Here is a 21,557-nt window from a genome sequence, read left to right as displayed (position 1 = left end):
TTTGACATGATCTGGCTGTGAATCTCAGGAGACATCTATATCCAGTTCCTATCAGCCTGCACTTCTTAGCTTCATCCACGTTATCTAGTTTGAAGGCTGTATATGTATAGGCCACATGTTGGGTAGACTCTGAATGGACATTCCTCTAGGCTCTGTTTTAAACTTTGCATCCCTATCCCTTCAATAGGGATTCTTCTTCTCCTTTAAAGGAAGGAGTGAAGAATCAGCATTTTGGTCATCCTTCCTGAATTTCATTTGGTCTGTGAATCTTGGAGAATTTGAGCATTTGGCCTAATATCCACTTATCAGTGAGTGCAAACCATGTGTGTGTTTTTGTCATTGGGTTAACTCACTCAGGATGATATGTTTTAGTTCGTTCTCTTTGCCTATGAATTTCATGAAGTCATTGTTTTTGATATCTCTGTAGTACTCCATTGTGTAGATGTACCACAATTTCTGTTTCCATTCCTCTGTTGAAGGGCATCTGGGATCTTTTCATTTTATGACTATTATAAATAAGGCTGCTATGAACATGGTGGAGCATGTGCCCTGTTGTATGTTGGAGCATCTTTTGGGTATATGTGCAAGAGAGGTATAGCTTTGTCCTCAGCTAGTGCAATGTCTAATTTTCTGAGGAACCTCCAGACTGATATCCAGAATGGTTGTACCAGTCTGCAATCTCACCAACAATGGAGGAGTGTTCCTCTTTCTCAAATCTGCAAAAGCATCTTCAGTCACCTGAGTGTTTGATCTTAGCCATTCAGACTAGTGTGAGGTGGAATCTCAGGGTTGTTTTGATTTGCATTTCCCTTATAACTAAAGATGTTGAACATTTCTTTTGGTGCTTCTCAGCCACTCCATATTCCTCAGCTATGAATTCTTTGTTTAGCTCTGAACTGCAATTTTCAATAGGGTTATTAGTCTCCCTGCAGTCCAACTTCATGAGTTCTTTGTATATTTTGGATATTAGCCCTCTATCAGTTGTAGGATTAGTAAAGGTTTTTTCCCAATTTGTTGGTTGCTGTTTTGTCCTAACCACAGTGTCCTTTGTCTTACAGAAGCTTTGTAGCTTTATGAGGTCCCATTTGTCTATTCTTGATCTTAGAGCATAAGCCATTCGTGTTTTGTTCAGGAAATTTTTTCCAGTGTCCATGTGTTCAAGATTCTTCCCCGCTTTTGCTTCTATTAGTTTGAGTGATCTGGTTTGATGTAGAGGTCCTTGATCCACCTGGACTTAAGCTTTACACAGGGCAATAAGAAGGGGATGATTTGTACTACTCCATATGCTGACCTCCATTTGAACCAGCACCCTTTGCTAAAAATGCTATCCTTTTTCCACTGGATGCTTTTGTCTCTTTTGTCAAAAATCAAGGGACCATAGGTGTGTGGGTTCATTTCTGGATCTGCAATTCTATTCCACTGGTCTATCTTCCTGTCTCTGTACCAATACCATACAGTTTTATCACTAATGATCTGTAAACTGCTTGAGTTCAGGGATGGTGATTCCCAGGGAAGTCCTTTTATTGTTGAGGATATTTTTAGCTATCCTGCCTTACTTGTTATTCCAAATGAATTTGCAAATTGTTCTGTCTAACCCTATGAAGAATTGGAATCGAATTTTGATGGAAATTGCATTGCAACTGTAGGTCACTTTGGGAAAATGGCCATTTTTACTATCTTCATACTGCCAAGCCATGAACATCGGAGATCTTTCCATTTTCTGAGACCTTCTTCAATATCTTTCTTCAGACACTGGCATTCTTGTCACACAGATCTTTCACTTGTTTGATAAAAGTCACACTGAGGTATTTTTATATGATTTGGGACTATTATGAAAGGTGTCATTTCCCTAATTTCTTTCTCAGCTTGTTTATCTTTTGTGTAGAGGAAGGCTACTGATTTGTTTGAGTTAATTTTATACCCAGCCACTTTGCTGAAGTTGTTTATCAGGCTTAGGAGTTCTCTGTTGTAACTTTTGGGGTGTCCCATGTGTACTACCCTATCCTCTGAAACAGTGATATTTTGACTTCTTCCTTTCCAATCTGTATCCTTTGGACCTCTCTTTGTTGTCTGAGTTTTCGCTAATGCTTGGGACAACATACAATGGAGACATCTCAGTAGCCCGCAGTAGCTTTTTGTAAAAACTGGTTGTTTCCATTTCTCCATACCTTAGACCTGGACAACGGCTGTATAAATTTCATTTGTGTGTGTCTGCCTATCAGTTGGCCTTGGTGTGCACAATTATTGTATTATATCTGACTTTCCTACTTCTTTCTCCTTCTGCTCTGGTGAATTCTGTGAAACTAGATGTTCCTTGATGTTATGATTCTTAGACAATTGGAAATTGATGCATAGGGGCACAGCACAGCACAGCCCTAGTGGCCCAGGTGGATACTGTGTGTTCTCATCTTGGAAAAGATGTAATAACTGCACAATTGAAGTTCCAGATTAAGGTTTGACTTGCAAAGAAACTTTAAAAAATTATTAGAAAATGAATTAGAGACAACATTGGGACCCTAATAAAGGAAAAGGTTATTGAAGTTAGGAAATAAGTTTTACATAACATATGAGAGTGATTCCTGGGTAAGGAAGTATAAAGTATATTAAATCATATACTAGAATACTAAGTTAAGGGGTTGGGGACTTAGCTCAGTGGTAGAGCGCTTGCCTAGGAAGCACAAGGCCCTGGGTTCGGTCCCCAAGTCCGAAAAAGAAGAACCAAAAAAATACTAAGTCAAAATAGTCGGACTCTTATGAGTGTCATTGTGTGCAAGGAACAGAAAGCTAGCTGAATTAATGAGCTAAGGGTTACCTTGATTCTTTCTGGCCACTGCCTGGCAGTTTTGCCTATGTCATTTATCATTAGAGTGTCACAGGAAAATGCAATTAGCTGATCTCAGAGCTTTGGCCTCTGAAGTATAAAAGTAAATAATTAAAGTTTAAATAATGATAAGTTTACAATTATTATTATTTTGGCCACTGGCATGGGGATAGGCAACCCTTGAAACTGTGGGGAACAATTGCAATTCTTAGTTCTTGGTGGGATGTAGTTATTCTCTGAATTTGATTTGGAAATGATTACACAATGTCTTTTTTCTACCTGCTTTTGGATTATTAATAAAGGAATGGGGCAAGAGAAAGGCTACGGAACATGTGAAGAGTAAATGAGAGAGAGCATGAGGGAGTGAATGAGAGAGTAAATGACAGAGCTAATGTAAGAACAAATGTGAGAGCGAATGAGAGAGCATGAGAAGAGCATGTGAAGAGTGAGTGGAGAGAGAACGTGAAGAGTGAATGAGGGAGCGAATGAGAGAGCGAGTCTGAGAACAAATGTGAGAGCCAGGGAGAGAGCATGAGGAGAGCATGTGAGAATGAATGAGGAGAGAATGTGAGGTGTGTATGAAGATTGTGTGTGTGAGTGACAGGAGAGTGCATGTGGTGTGTGTGAGATATGTATGAGGTGGTGTGAAGACTGTGTGTGTGCGTGAAAGGAGAGTGCATGTGGTGTGTGTGAGATATGTATGAGGTGTGTATGAAGACTGTGTGTGTGCGTGAAAGGAGAGTGCATGTCGTGTGTGTGAGATATGTATGAGGTGTGTATGAATAAAAACTCCATTTTTCTTGAAACATAGGGATCAACTACAGGGCATATATAAAATAATAAATTTCTGTACCTTTTATATATTAAGTTGGACATTCTCCCTTTCTCAAATATAACAAGACAGTGAAATCGGACATCAGGGAGCAAACGTCAACCTGGACCTTGTGTTACCACATTGTAACCTCATAGCCATCCCTTCTCCAATATCGTTCTTCCTGAATTTCCAAGTCCAATCCAGAGGATATTTGGGGCTACACGCTGATCTTTTACTCAGAGCAAACATACAAATCAGGTGGATGGGCAGGGAGTGGAATGGCCTAAGGTTAGTCTAAACCTCAATTTTAATGGGTCCATAAGTTCAGGAGGGAGTCCATTTGGCATTGTCATCTGTGGCTTCTGTGTCCTTATCCCGGGTGTGCTGACTCTGTGATACGATGCCTCCTCACCTCACAGATGTCAGGGTGAAAATCATGTATGACTTTTCTGGGAAGAACTCTGCCTTTTCCTACCAACTGGAGTTATACAACATTACTATGCACAGCTCAGAAGAGAGGGGTGGAGATTGTGGAGGCCTTAGAAGTTGAGGATCTTTTCTGATTAAGGCACATATTTTTTCCTATGTAATTTTTCCCTTGCTCTTTCACTAATGATGGATGACTTCATTCCTGGCCTGAAGTCAACTGGATTCCAAGGTTTGGGATTAGGGAATCCCCTATTTTGGAATGCCAGGTCCAGAAAGGGATCCCACTGCATACAGGTTCCTATTCCCAAGGAAGTTGTTGCTGCAGAATCACAGCATGGGGGCAGCAGCACAGGATGTCTCCCAGCTTTCTCTCCTGCACCTGCAGCACTTTTAATAAGGCTGTTTGTTTGTTTGTTTGTTTGTTTGCTTTTTATTGGAAATACCTACAAAGCTGGTCAAAATTAATACGTGCCTTAAATTACAACACCCACAAAGTATTGTTGTTTTTGCTTTTGTTTTTGTTTTATTTCATTTCATTATTTCTGTAATTGTTGTTAGGATTCTTATTGTTTTTTTGGTAATTCCCTCTAGCTATTCAATTTGTACATAGAATGTAAAGCCATGCTCTGCATGGTCCTGTTATTCATGTTAAGGATTTTATTCTTACCACCAACACCACAGATGAACACAATATTTACTTTCTTTTATTTTTTTTTTTGACCACAGACTGTTTAATGGGTGCCAAGCATTTGCCCGTTATGTCCTAGGGGTTAAGTATACACTGCAGAAAATAAAAAATGGTCTGAGGTTAAAAGCATATGAGGTTTTTTTTTAATTAACTTGAGTATTTCTTATATACATTTCAAGTGTTATTCCCTTTCCCCGTTTCCGGGCAAACATCCCCCTACCCCCTTCCTTTCCTTATGGGTGTTCCCCTCCCAACCCTCCACCCATTGCCACCCTCCCCCCATAGTCTAGTTCACTGGGGGTTCAGTCTTAGCAGGACCCAGGGCTTCCCCTTCCACTGGTACTCTTACTAGGATATTCATTGCTACCTATGGGGTCAGAGTCCAGGGTCAGTCCATGTATAGTCTTTAGGTAGTGGCTTAGTCCCTGGAAGCTCTGGTTGCTTGACATTGTTGTACTTTTGGGGTCTCGAGCCCCTTCAAGCTCTTCCAGTTCTTTCTCTGATTCCTTCAACGGGGTCCTATTCTCAGTTCAGTGGTTTGTGCTGGCATTCGCCTCTGTATTTGCTGTATTCTGGCTGTGTCTCTCAGGAGCGATCTACATCCGGTTCCTGTAGGCCTGCACTTCTTTGCTTCGTCCATCTTATCTAATTGGGTGGCTGTATATGTATGGGTCATATGTGGGGCAGGCTCTGAATGGGTGTTCCTTCAGTCTCTGTTTTAATCTTTGCCTCTCTCTTCCCTGCCAAGGGTATTCTTTTTCCTCATTTAAAGAAGGAGTGAAGCATTCACATTTTGATCATCCGTCTTGAGTTTCGTTTGTTCTAGGGATCTAGGGTAATTCAAGCATTTGGGCTAATAGCCACTTATCAATGAGTGCATACCATGTATGTCTTTCTGTGAATGGGTTAGATCACTCAGGATGATATTTTCCAGTTCCAACCATTTGCCTACGAATTTCATAAACTCGTTGTTTTTGATAGCTGAGTAATATTCCATTGTGTAGATGTACCACATTTTCTGAATCCATTCCTCTGTTGAAGGGCATCTGGGTTCTTTCCAGCTTCTGGCTATTATAAATAAGGCTGCGATGAACATAGTGGAGCACGTGTCTCTTTTGTATGTTGAGGAATCTTTTGGGTATATGCCCAAGAGAGGTATAGCTGGATCCTCAGGCAGTTCAATGTCCAATTTTCTGAGGAACCTCCAGACTGATTTCCAGAATGGTTGTACCAGTCTGCAATCCCACCAACAATGGAGGAGTGTTCCTCTTTCTCCACATCCTCGCCAGCATCTGCTGTCACCTGAGTTTTTGATCTTAGCCATTCTCACTGGTGTGAGGTGAAATCTCAGGGTTGTTTTGATTTGCATTTCCCTTATGACTAAAGATGTTGAACATTTCTTTAGGTGTTTCTCAGCCATTCAGCATTCCTCAGCTGTGAATTCTTTGTTTAGCTCTGAACCCCATTTTTTAATAGGGTAATTTGTTTCCCTGCGGTCTAACTTCTTGAGTTCTTTGTATATTTTGGATATAAGGCCTCTATCTGTTGTAGGATTGGTAAAGATCTTTTCCCAATCTGTTGGTTGCCGTTTTGTCCTAACCACAGTGTCCTTTGCCTTACAGAAGCTTTGCAGTTTTATGAGATCCCATTTGTCGATTCTTGATCTTAGGGCATAAGCCATTGGTGTTTTGTTCAGGAAATTTTTTCCAGTGCCCATGTGTTCCAGATGCTTCCCTAGTTTTTCTTCTATTAGTTTGAGTGTGTCTGGTTTGATGTGGAGGTCCTTGATCCACTTGGACTTAAGCTTTGTACAGGGTGATAAGGATGGATCGATCTGCATTCTTCTACATGTTGCCCTCCAGTTGAACCAGCACCATTTGCTGAAAATGCTATCTTTTTTCCATTGGATGGTTTTGGCTCCTTTGTCAAAAATCAAGTGACCATAGGTGTGTGCGTTCATTTCTGGGTCTTCAATTCTATTCCATTGGTCTATCTGTCTGTCTCTGTACCAATACCATGCAGTTTTTATCACTATTGCTCTGTAATAGTGCTTGAGTTCAGGGATAGTGATTCCCCCTGACGCCTATTTATTGTTGAGGATAGCTTTAGCTATCCTGGGTTTTTTGTTATTCCAGATGAATTTGCAAATTGTTCTGTCTAACTCTTTGAAGAATTGGATTGGTATTTTGATGGGGATTGCATTGAATCTGTAGATTGCTTTTGGTAAAATGGCCATTTTTACTATATTAATCCTGCCAATCCATGAACATGGGAGATCTTTCCATCTTCTGAGGTCTTCTTCAATTTCTTTCCTCAGTGTCTTGAAGTTCTTATTGTACAGATCTTTTACTTGCTTGGTTAAAGTCACACCGAGGTACTTTATATTATTTGGGTCTATTATGAAGGGTGTCGTTTCCCTAATTTCTTTTCGGCTTGTTTCTCTTTTGTATAGAGGAAGGCAACTGATTTATTTGAGTTAATTTTATACCCAGCCACTTTGCTGAAGTTGTTTATCAGCTTTAGTAGTTCTCTGGTGGAACTTTTGGGATCACTTAAATATACTATCATGTCATCTGCAAATAGTGATATTTTGACCTCTTCTTTTCCGATCTGTATCCCCTTGATCTCCTTTTGTTGTCTGATTGCTCTGGCTAGAACTTCAAGAACTATATTGAATAAGTAGGGAGAGAGTGGGCAGCCTTGTCTAGTCCCGGATTTTAGTGGGATTGCTTCAAGTTTCTCTCCATTTAGTTTAATGTTAGCAACTGGTTTGCTGTATATGGCTTTTACTATGTTTAGGTATGGGCCTTGAATTCCTATTCTTTCCAGGACTTTTATCATGAAGGGGTGTTGAATTTTGTCAAATGCTTTCTCAGCATCTAATGAAATGATCATGTGGTTCTGTTCTTTCAGTTTGTTTATATAATGGATCACGTTGATGGTTTTCCGTATATTAAACCATCCCTGCATGCCTGGGATGAAGCCTACTTGATCATGGTGGATGATTGTTTTGATGTGCTCTTGAATTCGGTTTGCCAGAATTTTATTGAGTATTTTTGCGTCGATATTCATAAGGGAAATTGGTCTGAAGTTCTCTTTCTTTGTTGTGTCTTTGTGTGGTTTAGGTATAAGAGTAATTGTGGCTTCGTAGAAGGAATTCGGTAGTGCTCCATCTGTTTCAATTTTGTGGAATAGTTTGGATAATATTGGTATGAGGTCTTCTATGAAGGTTTGATAGAATTCTGCACTAAACCCGTCTGGACCTGGGCTCTTTTTGGTTGGGAGACCTTTAATGACTGCTTCTATTTCCTTAGGAGTTATGGGGTTGTTTAACTGGTTTATCTGTTCCTGATTTAACTTCGATACCTGGTATCTGTCTAGGAAATTGTCCATTTCCTGAAGATTTTCAAGTTTTGTTGAATATAGGTTTTTATAGTAGATCTGATGATTTTTTGAATTTCCTCTGAATCTGTAGTTATGTCTCCCTTTTCATTTCTGATTTTGTTAATTTGGACGCACTCTCTGTGTCCTCTCGTTAGTCTGGCTAAGGGTTTATCTATCTTGTTGATTTTCTCAAAGAACCAGCTTTTGGTTTTGTTGATTCTTTCTATGGTCCTTTTTGTTTCTACTTGGTTGATTTCAGCTCTGAGTTTGATTATTTCCTGCCTTCTACTCCTCCTGGGTGTATTTGCTTCTTTTTGTTCTAGAGCTTTTAGGTGTGCTGTCAAGCTGCTGACATATGCTCTTTCCTGTTTCTTTCTGCAGGCACTCAGAGCTATGAGTTTTCCTCTTAGCACAGCTTTCATTGTGTTCCATAAGTTTGGGTATGTTGTACCTTCATTTTCATTAAATTCTAAAAAGTTTTTAATTTCTTTCTTTATTTCTTCCTTGACCAGGTTATCATTGAGTAGAGCATTGTTCAATTTCCACGTATATGTGGGCATTCTTCCCTTATTGTTATTGAAGACCAGTTTTAGGCCTTGGTGGTCCGATAGCACGCATGGGATTATTTCTATCTTTCTGTACCTGTTGAGGCCCGTTTTTTGACCAATTATATGGTCAATTTTGGAGAAAGTGCCATGAGGAGCTGAGAAGAAGGTATATCCTTTTGCTTTAGGATAGAATGTTCTATAAATATCCGTTAAGTCCATTTGGCTCATGACTTCTCTTAGTCTGTCGACATCACTGTTTAATTTCTGTTTCCATGATCTGTCCATTGATGAGAGTGGGGTGTTGAAATCTCCCACTATTATTGTGTGAGGTGCAATGTGTGTTTTGAGCTTTAGTAAGGTTTCTTTTACGTATGTAGGTGCCCTTGTATTTGGGGCATAGATATTTAGGATTGAGAGTTCATCTTGGTGGATTTTTCCTTTGATGAATATGAAGTGTCCTTCCTTATCTTTTTTGATGACTTTTAGTTGGAAATTGATTTTATTTGATATTAGAATGGCTACTCCCGCTTGCTTCTTCTGACCATTTGCTTGGAAAGTTGTTTTCCAGCCTTTCACTCTGAGGTAGTGTCTGTCTTTGTCTCTGAGGTGTGTTTCCTGTAGGCAGCAGAATGCAGGGTCCTCATTGCGTATACAGTTTGTTAATCTATGTCTTTTTATTGGGGAGTTGAGGCCATTGATATTGAGAGATATTAAGGAATAGTGATTATTGCTTCCCGTTATATTCATATTTGGATGTAAGGTTATGTTTGTGTGCTTTCATTCTCTTTGTTTTGTTGCCAAGACGATTAGTTTCTTGCTTCTTCTAGGGTATAGCTTGCCTCCTTATGTTGGGCTTTACCATTTATTATCCTTTGTAGTGCTGGATTTGTAGAAAGATATTGTGTAAATTTGGTTTTGTCATGGAATATCTTGGTTTCTCCATCAATGTTTATTGAGAGTTTTGCTGGATACAGTAACCTGGGCTGGCATTTGTGTTCTCTTAGGGTCTGTATGACATCAGTCCAGGATCTTCTGGCCTTCATAGTTTCTGGCGAGAAGTCTGGTGTGATTCTGATAGGTCTGCCTTTATATGTTACTTGACCTTTTTCCCTTACTGTTTTTAATATTCTTTCTTTATTTTGTGTGTTTGGTGTTTTGACAATTATGTGACGGGAGGTGTTTCTTTTCTGGTCCAATCTATTTGGAGTTCTGTAGGCTTCTTGTATGTCTATGGGTATCTCTTTTTTTAGGTTAGGGAAGTTTTCTTCTATGATTTTGTTGAAGATATTTACTGGTCCTTTGAGCTGGGAGTCTTCACTCTCTTCTATACCTATTATCCTTAGGTTTGATCTTCTCATTGAGTCCTGGATTTCCTGTATGTTTTAGACCAGTAGCTTTTTCCGCTTTACATTATCCTTGACAGTTGAGTCAATGATCTCTATGGAATCTTCTGCTCCTGAGATTCTCTCTTCCATCTCTTGTATTCTGTTGGTGAAGCTTGTATCTACAGCTCCTTGTCTCTTCTTTTGGTTTTCTATATCCAGGGCTGTTTCCCTGTGTTCTTTCTTGATTGCTTCTATTTCCATCCTCAATTCCTTCAACTGTTTGATTGTGTTTTCCTGGAATTCTTTCAGGGATTTTTGTGTCTCCTCTCTATGGGCTTCTGCTTGTTTATTTATGTTTTCCTGGAATTCTTTCAGGCATTTTTGCGATTCCTCTCTGTAGGCTTCTACTTGTTCTCTAAGGGAGTTCTTCACGTCTTTCTTGAAGTCCTCCAGCATCATGATCAAAAATGATTTTGAAACTAGATCTTGCTTTTCTGGTGTGTTTGGATATTCCATGTTTGTTTTGATGGGAGAATTGGGCTCCGATGGTGCCATGTAGTCTTGGTTTCTGTTGCTTGGGTTCCTGCGCTTGCCTCTCGCCATCAGATTATCTCTAGTGTTACTTTGTTCTGCTATTTCTGACAGTGGCTAGATTGTCCTATAAGCCTGTGTGTCAGGAGTGCTGTAGACCTGTTTTCCTCTCTTTCAGTCAGTTATGGGGACAGAGTATTCTGCTTTCGGGCGTGTAGTTTTTCCTCTCTACAGGTCTTCAGCTGTTCCTGTGGGCCTGTGTCTTGAGTTCACCAGGCAGCTTTCTTGCAGCAGAAAATTTGGTCTTACCTGTGGTCCTGAGGCTCAAGTTCGCTCGTGGGGTGCTGCCCAGGGGCTCTCTGCAGCGGCAGCAACCAGGAAGACCTTTGCCGCCCCTTCCGGGAGCTTCAGTGCACCAGGGTTCCAGATGGTCTTTGGCTTTTTCCTCTGGCGTCTGAGATGTGTGTGCAGGGAGCAGTCTCTTCTGGTTTCCCAGGCTTGTCTGCCTCTCTGAAGGTTTAGCTCTCCCTCCCACGGGATTTGGGTGCAGAGAACTGTTTATCTGGTCTGTTTCCTTCAGGTTCCGGCGGTGTCAATATTTACTTTCAAATCAGGAAAACAGGCATAAACAAGAGAGCTATGTTGTTTGCTCTCTCTCTCTCTCTCTCTCTCTCTCTCTCTCTCTCTCTCTCCTTCTCTCTCAGCTTGAGGCTGCACAGACTCTGCATTCTTTTGTGCACTCTGCTTTTTTATTCCAGTTTTCTTTTCTCAAACTCCCACAATCATGCACATGTCTGCTCATTACCCTTTCATTCTCACACACAATCTTCATACACACCTCATACATATCTCACACACACCACATGCACTCTCCTTTCACTCACACACACACTCTTCATACACACCTCATACATATCTCACACACATCACATGCACTCTCCTGTCATGCACACACACACCCTTCATACACACCTCATACATATCTCACACACACCACATGCCCCCCTGTCACGCACACATACACAGTCTTCATACACACCTCATACATATCTCACACACACCACATGCACTCTCCTGTCACGCACACACACAGTCTTCATACACACCTCACACTTATCTCACACACACCACATGCACTCTCCTGTCACACACACACACACACTCTTCATACACACCTCACACATATCTCACACACATCACATGTACTCTCCTGTCATGCACACACACAATCTTCATACACACCTCATACATATCTCACACACACCACATGCACTCTCCTTTCACGCACACACACAGTCTTCATACACACCTCATACATATCTCACACACACCACATGCACTCTCCTGTTACGCACACACACAATCTTCATAAACACCTCATACATATCTCACACACACCACATGTTTTTATTCTAAAAATAAGATAATAGACCATTGATTTTGTGAAATACATGGATATGTAAATAAAAACAATGTCAACTGTCAAGGACTGCACAGTTAGCAAATATTTACAGGTTTTATATACTCAGAGGTCTAGAAGAAACGTATTGGCCTCCATAAAAAGGAAAACCTTAGGAATCGAAATGTGTGTCACATGCATTGTCTCGAGTAGTAGATTTACTTTTAAGAAAAAACTCCCTGTTTCTTGGTCCCTAGAGATTTGGGTGCTAAGAAAAATCTGTTCTCTCATTCAGGTTGTAAGCAACCCTCCCCAGCAAAAGCATTGTTGACTTCTAATGATGCACAGAGAAACATCTAGCTTAGCAATAGAGGTTGCCAAATGGTATTCCCAGTGATGTATGAGAGACTGGAGGAAAGGGTCCGCACAGAAATTGATCAATTTTTGGAGAGCTAGTCAGCAGGTAGGTCATAGAACTTCCCAGTGGCATCATCAGTAAGCCCTTCACTGGACAATCTATTGTATCTAAGAGATCCCTAGAATCTTCTGTGATGTCACCAGTGTTGTGGTTACACCAACTGCCTTTGGGATATTCCTTCAGTTCCCTTTGGGTTCACAAACAGGCATGTTTCGCCAGCCGCTTAGGCTATTTCAGAAGGAAAGTGTTGATCAAGGAGAGACCACACCAAGGCTGAAGGAAGATGACCTCCTCTCATCTTCCTTGGAAGGATGGAAATCATTCTGGGGAAGGCTTGGTGAGTCCTGGGCAGAGTTGGGGAACATCCTCAAGGAGGTAGGTTTGAGATGTGCCTTCTAAGATTAGGCCTTACAAGCAGGAGCCTTGGGATTTCTCAAAGGCAAACCAAGAGTCAGGAGTTCCTGATCTTTAATTTGAGAGAAAGCCAGAAAGTGGTAAGCCTTCAGTTTCTTTTCTGGAAGCTTTTTAAATGTGAGTGTCAATGAATGGCAGGAGGAGGCACTGTGAGATTAAAAATGTGACCATCCATGGTTGGGAGTTGAAGCATTTCATCCTCTAGATTACTGTAGGTTACATAAGTCTCTGATGGTGAGAACAAGGAAGGATGCACCCCTAGTCATGAATTGAGTTCTCAGACACTTTGGGTGGAACACACATGATTAGAGCCTGATGGTGCTAAGCAGTATGAACTCCAGGATTAACTGAAACACATCTGATATGAGATAACAACATCCCAGATGTTTATGTATCAGTCACGTTATACTATTCAGGGTGAGGGGTCCTGTAATAGTGAATGTGGCACGTGTATGGCATTAGAGGTTGGGAAGAGGGACATAGCTTAAGAATCCACCTTTAAGAAAGCTTTTCTGCTCTTTAAGGGATTCACCCAGTCTTTACCATTTCCCCTTCCTCACCTCCTTTTGGGATTCAGAATGATCTTTTCTGCCCATGGGCCATCAAATATGCAAATTCACTAGGGTTTATCTATCTACAGGTTTTGGTAGGAAGGCACCATCCCAAAATGTCAGTAAGCAAGAGGAGCGTCTAAAGGAACTGGAAGAACTCAAATTTGAAATGCAGAAGTGTCAATTCGAGAGGGATGAACTTTATCAAATCCTGGACCTTTATATCTATGATGATTGGGACCACAGGTAGTCATTATGGCCAGTAACCTGTTCACTGTCTTGTGCTCTCTCTCTGCTAACCCAAGATTTCCTCTTAGCACAAGAGAGGTTTACCTCTCATCCTGGATTTTAGGAGATTTGGAAGACATTTGCTTGTGAGACAAACTAGGTCCTGTGTGTTTAGGGTCAACCTCTTTTGTACTTGACCCTGAGCTCCTTGGATTATCGTTGTTTCTGTCAACAGCTAAAAGTACCTGGTCACACTTGCTGCCTGTAAGTGAGGGAATGAAATGCCTGCACATCTTCACTCTTTTCCTCTTATTTTTTTCATTATACACTGATTCTATGGCACCTCCATGCATGTAGTTGGGATTCTGCTTGTGTTTGTATATTGATTGGTATGTAAGTATGTGAAAGTGTTTGTGGGTATTAAGCTCTCGGTCAGGGAGTCTGGGGAGTTTCATGGGATCTTAGGATATGTCTGATGGATAGTTTGCAGGTCATGATAGTGGGGATGCCCACATGGATCAACAGAGCACTTTGCACCCTGTATTTACTTAGGTGGTAGATAGGACCCTCCTGAGGGAAGGAGGGGTTACAAATCCTCTACACTGTCAAAGTAGTTATTCCCTCTGGGAATTCATGGAACAATAGGAAACAAGGTTTGAGAATCCCTGTTTTCAAAACAAAAGAAATATCATCACAACTATCTGTTAGACCCAAGCCACTGCAGTACAGATGGTCTTGGGGGAACCATATCTCCACAGTCTTAGGAAATGTCCATATTTCAAAATAACTCTTTGCTGATTTGCGTAGAAATATTTCCTTGAAAGAATTGTTGTTGGAGTCTCACTGTTGTGTTTTTGCTCTGGTCTTTGTGTTTGCCACATTCTTCTCTCTCCCCACATTTCTTAAATTTCAATTTTTTATTGGGTTTTTTTAATTTACAATTCACTTAATTCTGAAATCCTGAGTTCAGATGGTTATTTTTTTCCTTGGGCCATGCCCCACAACAGGCTGGATGTCGAATTGCCAATACTTCAATCCGAACATGAGATGAGAATGATGGCTATGCAAATGATGACCAGTTCAATAAGTGAGGCCATGGAGAGGTACAAGGAGCTCATACAAGTGAACAGTTCCTACCGGTGAGTCGCTGACAGAGATGAGAACCCAGCACTAGGCAGGGAATGCTCCTGTCCTGTATGACATTGACCAAAGTCAGGGCTCTGGTTCTGTAGTGTCTGACTTTTAACACGAAGCCTGCCTCCTGGCAAGGGTCTTATGTTTGTAGCTCTTGGACTCAGTTGTCCTACATGTGAAGGGTGTAAAGACCCTCCAATTGGTATTTTCCCCATTAAGGATCCTCTAGATAGAAAGTTTTGTACCGTGATGGGAATATCAATCAACTCTGAATCTCTAGGACTCTGACAGAAGATTTAAAGATCTGTGATCCATGAGAAACACATGGAAAGATTGTATAGCTATTGGGACTTCAATTACCCCTCAGAGGGGATTTACCCACTACGTGAGATGGTTTTAGCATATCATGGACATATAAGCACCCATATGGACCATTTCTTCTTCCTGGATTTATATAAACCGTCTCAGTGTCAGGATTTTCAGAAGTACTTTGATTCATGTTGAATGTGGATTCTGGATTTGACCTCCTCTAATTGGTGCTAACTTGTATAGTGTGGCTCTATTCTGGGGATGTCTGCGGATGAGGACCCTTGAAGGGATGATTGGACTTGCAAGAGTGACAGGCAAATAGAAGCTGGCTGGGTTTACCATTTTTTGTTTGTGGTTCAGCATCAGGCACTCCCAGCTCCTGCGTGAACAAGCTCAATTGAAGAACAATATACAGATTTTGCTGAATGAGAAGAGAGAACTGCTGGTGGAGCAGACTGAACAGCCAGCATCCTCTGTGGAGGCAAAGAGGCTCTGTGAAGAGGCCGGAATGAACATCTGTGTCCCCAGTGCAAAGCAACAGCAGGTAGGATTAGGCCTCAGGGTCAGGTGGTCCTCATGTCTTACCATAAACATAGACAAACTGTCTATTGGCTGATCCATGTACTGTCTTCTGTCTCATCCAAGTGTTCATTCATGTGATGGTTTACAAGGCTTTCTGTGGAGATAGCCCCTCTTCAGGAAACTGCATGTTTGGAAAGCAAATGCTCTTGCTCTTCGAGAATCTGCAGTTTATTAAGGGAGATAGGTTGATCACACAGCAGAGCACTACATGCCATTATGTGTGGAGGGTGCTATGTGGGAGCCCCTCTTTAGACTAGAACAGGGCTTTGAGAGATGAAGCAAAAGCCTGGAGCTCATTTTCTTTACAGGAATCTTGTGAGACTCCAGGAAGTAAGTAGTTTTCAAGGAGGAGAGGCTGGTGGAAATGGCAAAGAACCGGTTCTCATTGTCATTTGTGGTGGCTTTTGTTCTTCCTCCCCTCTTCTCCCTGTATATGAAGATGGTGTCTTCATGCTTCATAGATCTTGGGTAACTACAGAGCCTGAGGAGCAGCATGTCAGTCCTGTCTTATGTGAGTGCTCCTGGAGAGTTCATATGTGGGCCTTACAATCTGAAGCTGGATAGACGACCAAGGATGTGGAAAAGGTTTCTCAAAGGCTGAGGGTTGGCATGAGAGATTTGAGACTTCAAGAACAAAGTTATCCGTATATACCCCCAATTCTCACCAAGAAAGTTGCATTGCTGTGCTGACCTGCCTCTTAGGAAGCATGCGGGGAGGCCAGTTAATGACAAGCAATTTTGTCCAGTCATTATCCAACTTCGTCCTTTAAGCCTAGGTCTCTCAACAAACATGAAGCTTCCTGTTTTGTGCTGGCTAGCAGTCTTTGCATCACCGGTCCAGTTCCAGGTACAGCCCTGTCTCTTATTTGTCTCAACACATTCTTAAAACATTAACTATTTTCAAAATAAGGATTAGATTTCTTCACTTTACCTGAACAGAGGTATCCCCCGGGAAGATTCTGGATTGTCTTATTGGCTTCACCATGATCTTGCATGGAATCCTAGAGTGCATCCCTCTGCTGACATTGCTTTGCTGACTATATCATGGGCATGGCATTCTTTAAGGATAGATTCCCTCTCAATACTGTACACAGTGCTGCATTTCAGAAAAGTCAGGGTATGTTATTTCTTTAGCCTCCTTCTGACTGACATTGAGGTTGTTTTAATATCACATGAACTCTAATGTGATGAAAAGTTCCTGGTAAATGACCATGAGACACTGTCTTCTCTGATGCTTCCAAAGTCTTCTATGAAGGAAACAGGGTAGTTTTAGTGAGGGGTCTATGATGAGTCAGCATAGCGCTTGATGGTATCTTTTCCTAGAAATTTCTCTCTTGGGAATTTGATGTTGTGTTGTTTAGGCTATCTGTGCAGAACATGTCACTTACTTGTAGGACCAGCAAGTATCTGCATAGAAAGGTTTCCTGAAGTGGAAATGAGTACAGGCCAGGGCAGCACAGCCTGCTTGAGTCTAAGAGACTTGTACACAGCATAGCTCCCACTAAATCCTCACTCAACAGGAAATGTGCTGCACAAGATCAAAGTTTTCATTTGTGCGTGCAAGTGAGTATCTGTGTTTTTCTGTGTGTTTATGTGTGTTTGTGTTTGCAGTAGTGAATGTGTTTCCCTCTATTTCCAAGTTTCATGAGAAAAGTACTCATTACGAAAGAGTTCACTTTACATCCATGAAACATGAAATACAGCTGCCCAGTCATTTGGCATCTCCATCCAGCTCTGTACAGCAAAAGGACACTTAAGGTATTAATTTATTCTGTTTTCAAAAATACCGTAACAGAATTATCTCGTGAAGACTGGGGGAGGAGTGGGAAATATGTTCAAGTGAGTCGTTTTTCACAGTGGTAACAAATGGTACAGGCCTGGAGCTTGCAGGTCCCTTTTAGTTATGGTGTAGAAGCAGGAAAATAAAGTCCTGTAGAAGTGCAACCCCCCAAAAAGAGGACACAAAAACACCTGTAAAGTTAGATTTTCAAGTGATTAGGGGCAAAACTACTGATCTGCATTGAAATCCTTTGGAGCACATCAAAGGAAAGGAGTACAGGGCGGTAAGTGCTAGGCTTCTCTATAAAATCCATGAGTTTATGCGGCTTCTCTATTCTTTGTGAATTGTGAAAGCCCACTGGAAGGTTGTGTCACTCACTGTGTCTTCTCCAAGGTTGCTTTCCACATTGCCTGCTACCATTTCTTTCCAGCTACCTATGCACACTACAACTTCCCCTGGGAGTTTGGCTTGGATTATATTCACTGAGAGTTTGAGTTGCTTGGAATTGTATTGTCATCCAGCAAAAGTCCCATAGCTATGCTGTGGTGCAAGAACAGTGCAGTGTCAGGAGCCCCTTTAGGTGCACAGATAATCTAAAGCTCTCCCCTATGTTATCTGTGTAGCATTCTGCAAGTGCTGTCAATCAACATCATTTTCTCTCAGTTAATTTCAGCCTCAATGGAGTTAGGAGAAATGATGAATTTCAGATGGGTCTGGGAGTGTAAGAACAGGTAGCCCTATGAGAAACCATGTTCAGAAAGTGGAACATAAGGTTTAGTTAACCCAGTGATTCCACAACAAGGAGTAGGTGTTGCCATTGCAACTAGGGCACATCAGTGTTGTAGTGGTCCCAGAGTAGCCCTGAAGGAGAATCTATCCAGAGGTCCATCAGCCAAGGAGTAAAAGTGTACCATAGGGTGGAGCCCTTCCATAGATTCTGATTCAGTCTGAGAAAATCCATGCAAGCTTTTACGCACTTACTCAAAATATCTGTGGCACAATCACATTACGGGGAGAAAAATTGTTGATTTGGATCCTGGTTATGGAGATTTCCTATGATTCTAGCTTTGGGCATGAAGTCACTCAGGCTATGGTAAAGACAGCTCAGATTAGAAGAAGCTGCACACTTTGGGGAAAGTCTGAAACAGTGAACAAGAACAAGAGTCTAGTCTACCACCAACATATGATCCTTTGCTGGGGAACAAGACTGCTCTACACAGCCCTGGGAACTTGCAAAGCAAGATTGGTAATAGGGAAAGAACCCTGAGTCTATGTCAGTTTATGAGAGGACAGCACAACACTGACTGAGCTATCTATAGGCTCTATTCACTATGTACATATCCCACTCAACATTTGTTTTTATGCCTCCAGCGTATACTGGGGAGTCTTTACTTTAAGCATTAATGTTCAGGTAGGAACACAGGCTGGAAGAAACCATTTGTATATCCTTTCCCTATATAAGTACCTGTTTTGGGTGAATGACCACCTACATGGATTTCAGCCTCAGGCAGCTAAAGAGCTACTCAGAGTATTGTTCTGGTACAGTTCATATGAATTTTGCCCATGAAACAATATATATGATCCTCTGGATTTCTTGCTATGTTCTACTCCTTTCTTCCTGTGATCTCTCTGGAAAGATCTGAGGACATTTTCTCTTCTGTCCTCTCACTAACTGCCTTGCACTAGCCATAGACTTACAGGGGTGCTGTTCTGTTTCTACATCACAATCACCTTTAATGTCCGTGTGTGCACTGGGAAGATTTGCATGGAGCACATTCTCAGTGATTACAGGATCTATGCAATTCCCATGGATTTGATGTGAGATGTCTTCTCTGTGCATTTGCAGGTACAGTGCTTAAAATGGAACCTAGGCAGGTTCCTTCACTGCAAACATAATCAGAACTTTTACCTCAATTCTAGTTATGTTCTCCAGAAGGAATCCACATGGTATTCTAGGTTGCTCATCCCTCTTTTGAACTCAGATTCAGACATAGCTACAATGTTATTACTCAACATAATATATCTGGACCAGTGGAAAAATACGCTCATTTTTTCTCTAAATTCCAATACAGTGTATGGTCCACAGTTCAAATTCTAGCAGTTTTAAAAGCTGAGATATATATCCAAGCCCAGGTACTCTATGAAACCTGGGGATGCAGGGACTGACCTCAGCTGACAGGTCATGCTGGATTGTCCAACTGAATAGAGCTGATGTAAGAGGGAGAGCTGAATTGACAACCCCTCACTAAACCTTTTTCCCTTGCTCTGCTAGGTCTGAAATTCTCCAGGAGAAACTCGAACAAGACACAGACCAGAGCAAGATCTCCCATGGAGAGAAGTGCTACAGGAGGAGAACTAAGTGTGCACAGCAAATACACCACTATTGCGTCTCATCTGTAATGTCCATAGCAATTGTGGACTGCATTTTCCTCCTTTAGTTTGATTTCTTTGGATTGAATAGGCCGTACTTTCACCTCCCCTCCCTCCAGCAAGTGTACACTTTTGGAGGGACTCAGATAAGTGTGGATGCACATCAATCAAGAGCTGCTGGTCATCCAGAAAGACTGTGGATGTGTAAATTTGTACTTGTCCTGATGGGTCATGCAGAAGATTTTCATGGAGATCAGTTCACAACATTGGAAAGACTTTGAGACAAAGTCTGTAATATCATTTCTACTCAGTATTGGATGGCTTTGTCCTTAATACCCCCACTCCAACAAAACAGACCTACTTCCACTCCTCTTGGAAAGATTATTACCACCAGTAACTGCTTGTCTACTGTGTCTCCAAGGAAAGACACAGGCTATAAATCTATTCTGCAGAAGGAGCAGCAAAAAATGCTTAGCGCAGCTCCTCTATTTAAAGTGTGGCTGAGTTTTGATTATTTTGGTTATTTGGTTTTCCTCCTATTCATTTGAAGTTTTGTTATTTATGTGTTGTTGTTTTGTTCATTTGGTTTTCTATTTTGATTATGATATAGACTGTATATATTGACTACCTGCATCTGGTTACTATCAAGTAAATTGGATGTATCCTGGTGAAAAAAAGAGTAATCTCAAACTCTTCACTCTTAAGAACCTTCTTTATTGATCACTAGTGTCAACATCTGAAGTCCCACAGCTATCAGGGAGGGATGGATCTCTGCATTCTCATGGGGACTGGGCATCAAAATCACTTCCCAGTCAGACTGAGATTCAAAGGCAATTATACAGTCACTGTTCACTGTGTTCCAAACTCTGTGAATTTCAACTTCATATTGCATATATTACCCACTGTGTATGCTTGCTGTCAAATATATAGTTACCTCTAAATTATACTCTGTCGATGAGAGTGTTGAACAAATTAATGGGATAAACATTAATTTCTCTGTAATATCTCCCAGGACATATAAACGTGGCATAAGGGACTTTAAAGCAATCGGGAAGCCTGCACCCAAATCCCGGGGCAGAAAATGCTGAACACCCAGGAATGCAGATAATCCTGATGCCACAGAACAGAAAGCCACTTCTGCCCAGCTCTTCCCACATCTCTGGCCCAATATTAATCTGCATGATGCCTCTGGAAACAGGAATAGAGGAGCAGTCAGCGGCAGGAACCTGCTTGGTTCAGCCTGGGCCCAGAACCTACCTGGGCCCTGAGCATATTTGAAGAAAACCAGAGGCATACAATTCTGTTTCCTGATTGTGGCTTTTTTTATTTGAAGCTCTAAACACCATTTTGTTGTTGTTGAATTTTAATTGGATATTTTTCATTTTGAATTCAAATGTTATTCCTTCCTTGTTTTCCAGAAATAAGTCTGAATACCATCGCCCTCCCCCTCTTCTATAAGGTGTTCCCTTCACCATCCATCCACTTTCCCAGCCTAGGCAGGACCAAGGGCTGCTCATTCCATTTGTGCCCAAGAAGACCATCCTCTGATACACATGCAGATGGAGCCATGGCACAGTCCCTGTATAGTGTTTGGGTAGTGGTTTAGTCTCTGGGATCTCTGCTTGGCAGGCATGGTTGTCCTTATGGGGTTGCAAGTCCCTTCAGCTCTTTCAATCTTTCTGTAATTCCTCCAACTGAGGTCCAGTTCTCAGTTCAATGGTTTGTTGCTAGCATTCGCCACTGTATTTGACATGCTCTGGCTGTGCCTCTCAGGGGACATCTATATCTAGTTCCTATCAGCCTACACCTCTTAGCTTCATCCACGTTATCTA

At 41.4% G+C, this 21,557-nt stretch overlaps 2 protein-coding genes across 4 annotated transcripts in view; both read left to right on the top strand.

Annotated features, from left to right (window-relative positions):
- The window catches only part of LOC134480509 (uncharacterized), a 270,027-nt gene that overhangs the window by 46,552 nt on the left and 201,918 nt on the right, over positions 1-21,557 (top strand).
- Positions 12,505-20,668, top strand: LOC148003483 (uncharacterized). The gene is made up of 5 exons (XM_087568802.1): positions 12,505-12,694; positions 13,412-13,568; positions 14,558-14,689; positions 15,354-15,537; positions 19,628-20,668. Exons 1-5 carry the CDS (start codon positions 12,565-12,567, stop codon positions 19,631-19,633), a joined length of 609 nt encoding a protein of 202 aa, XP_087424928.1. The 5' UTR covers positions 12,505-12,564; the 3' UTR covers positions 19,634-20,668.

The sequence above is a fragment of the Rattus norvegicus genome, chromosome 9 (genome assembly GCF_021556685.1).
Source record: "Rattus norvegicus strain SHRSP/BbbUtx chromosome 9, alternate assembly SHRSP_T2T, whole genome shotgun sequence".
NCBI lineage: Eukaryota > Metazoa > Chordata > Mammalia > Rodentia > Muridae > Rattus > Rattus norvegicus.
Note: the sequence above shows the minus strand (reverse complement) of the source record. Positions and strands in the feature narration are given on the sequence as shown.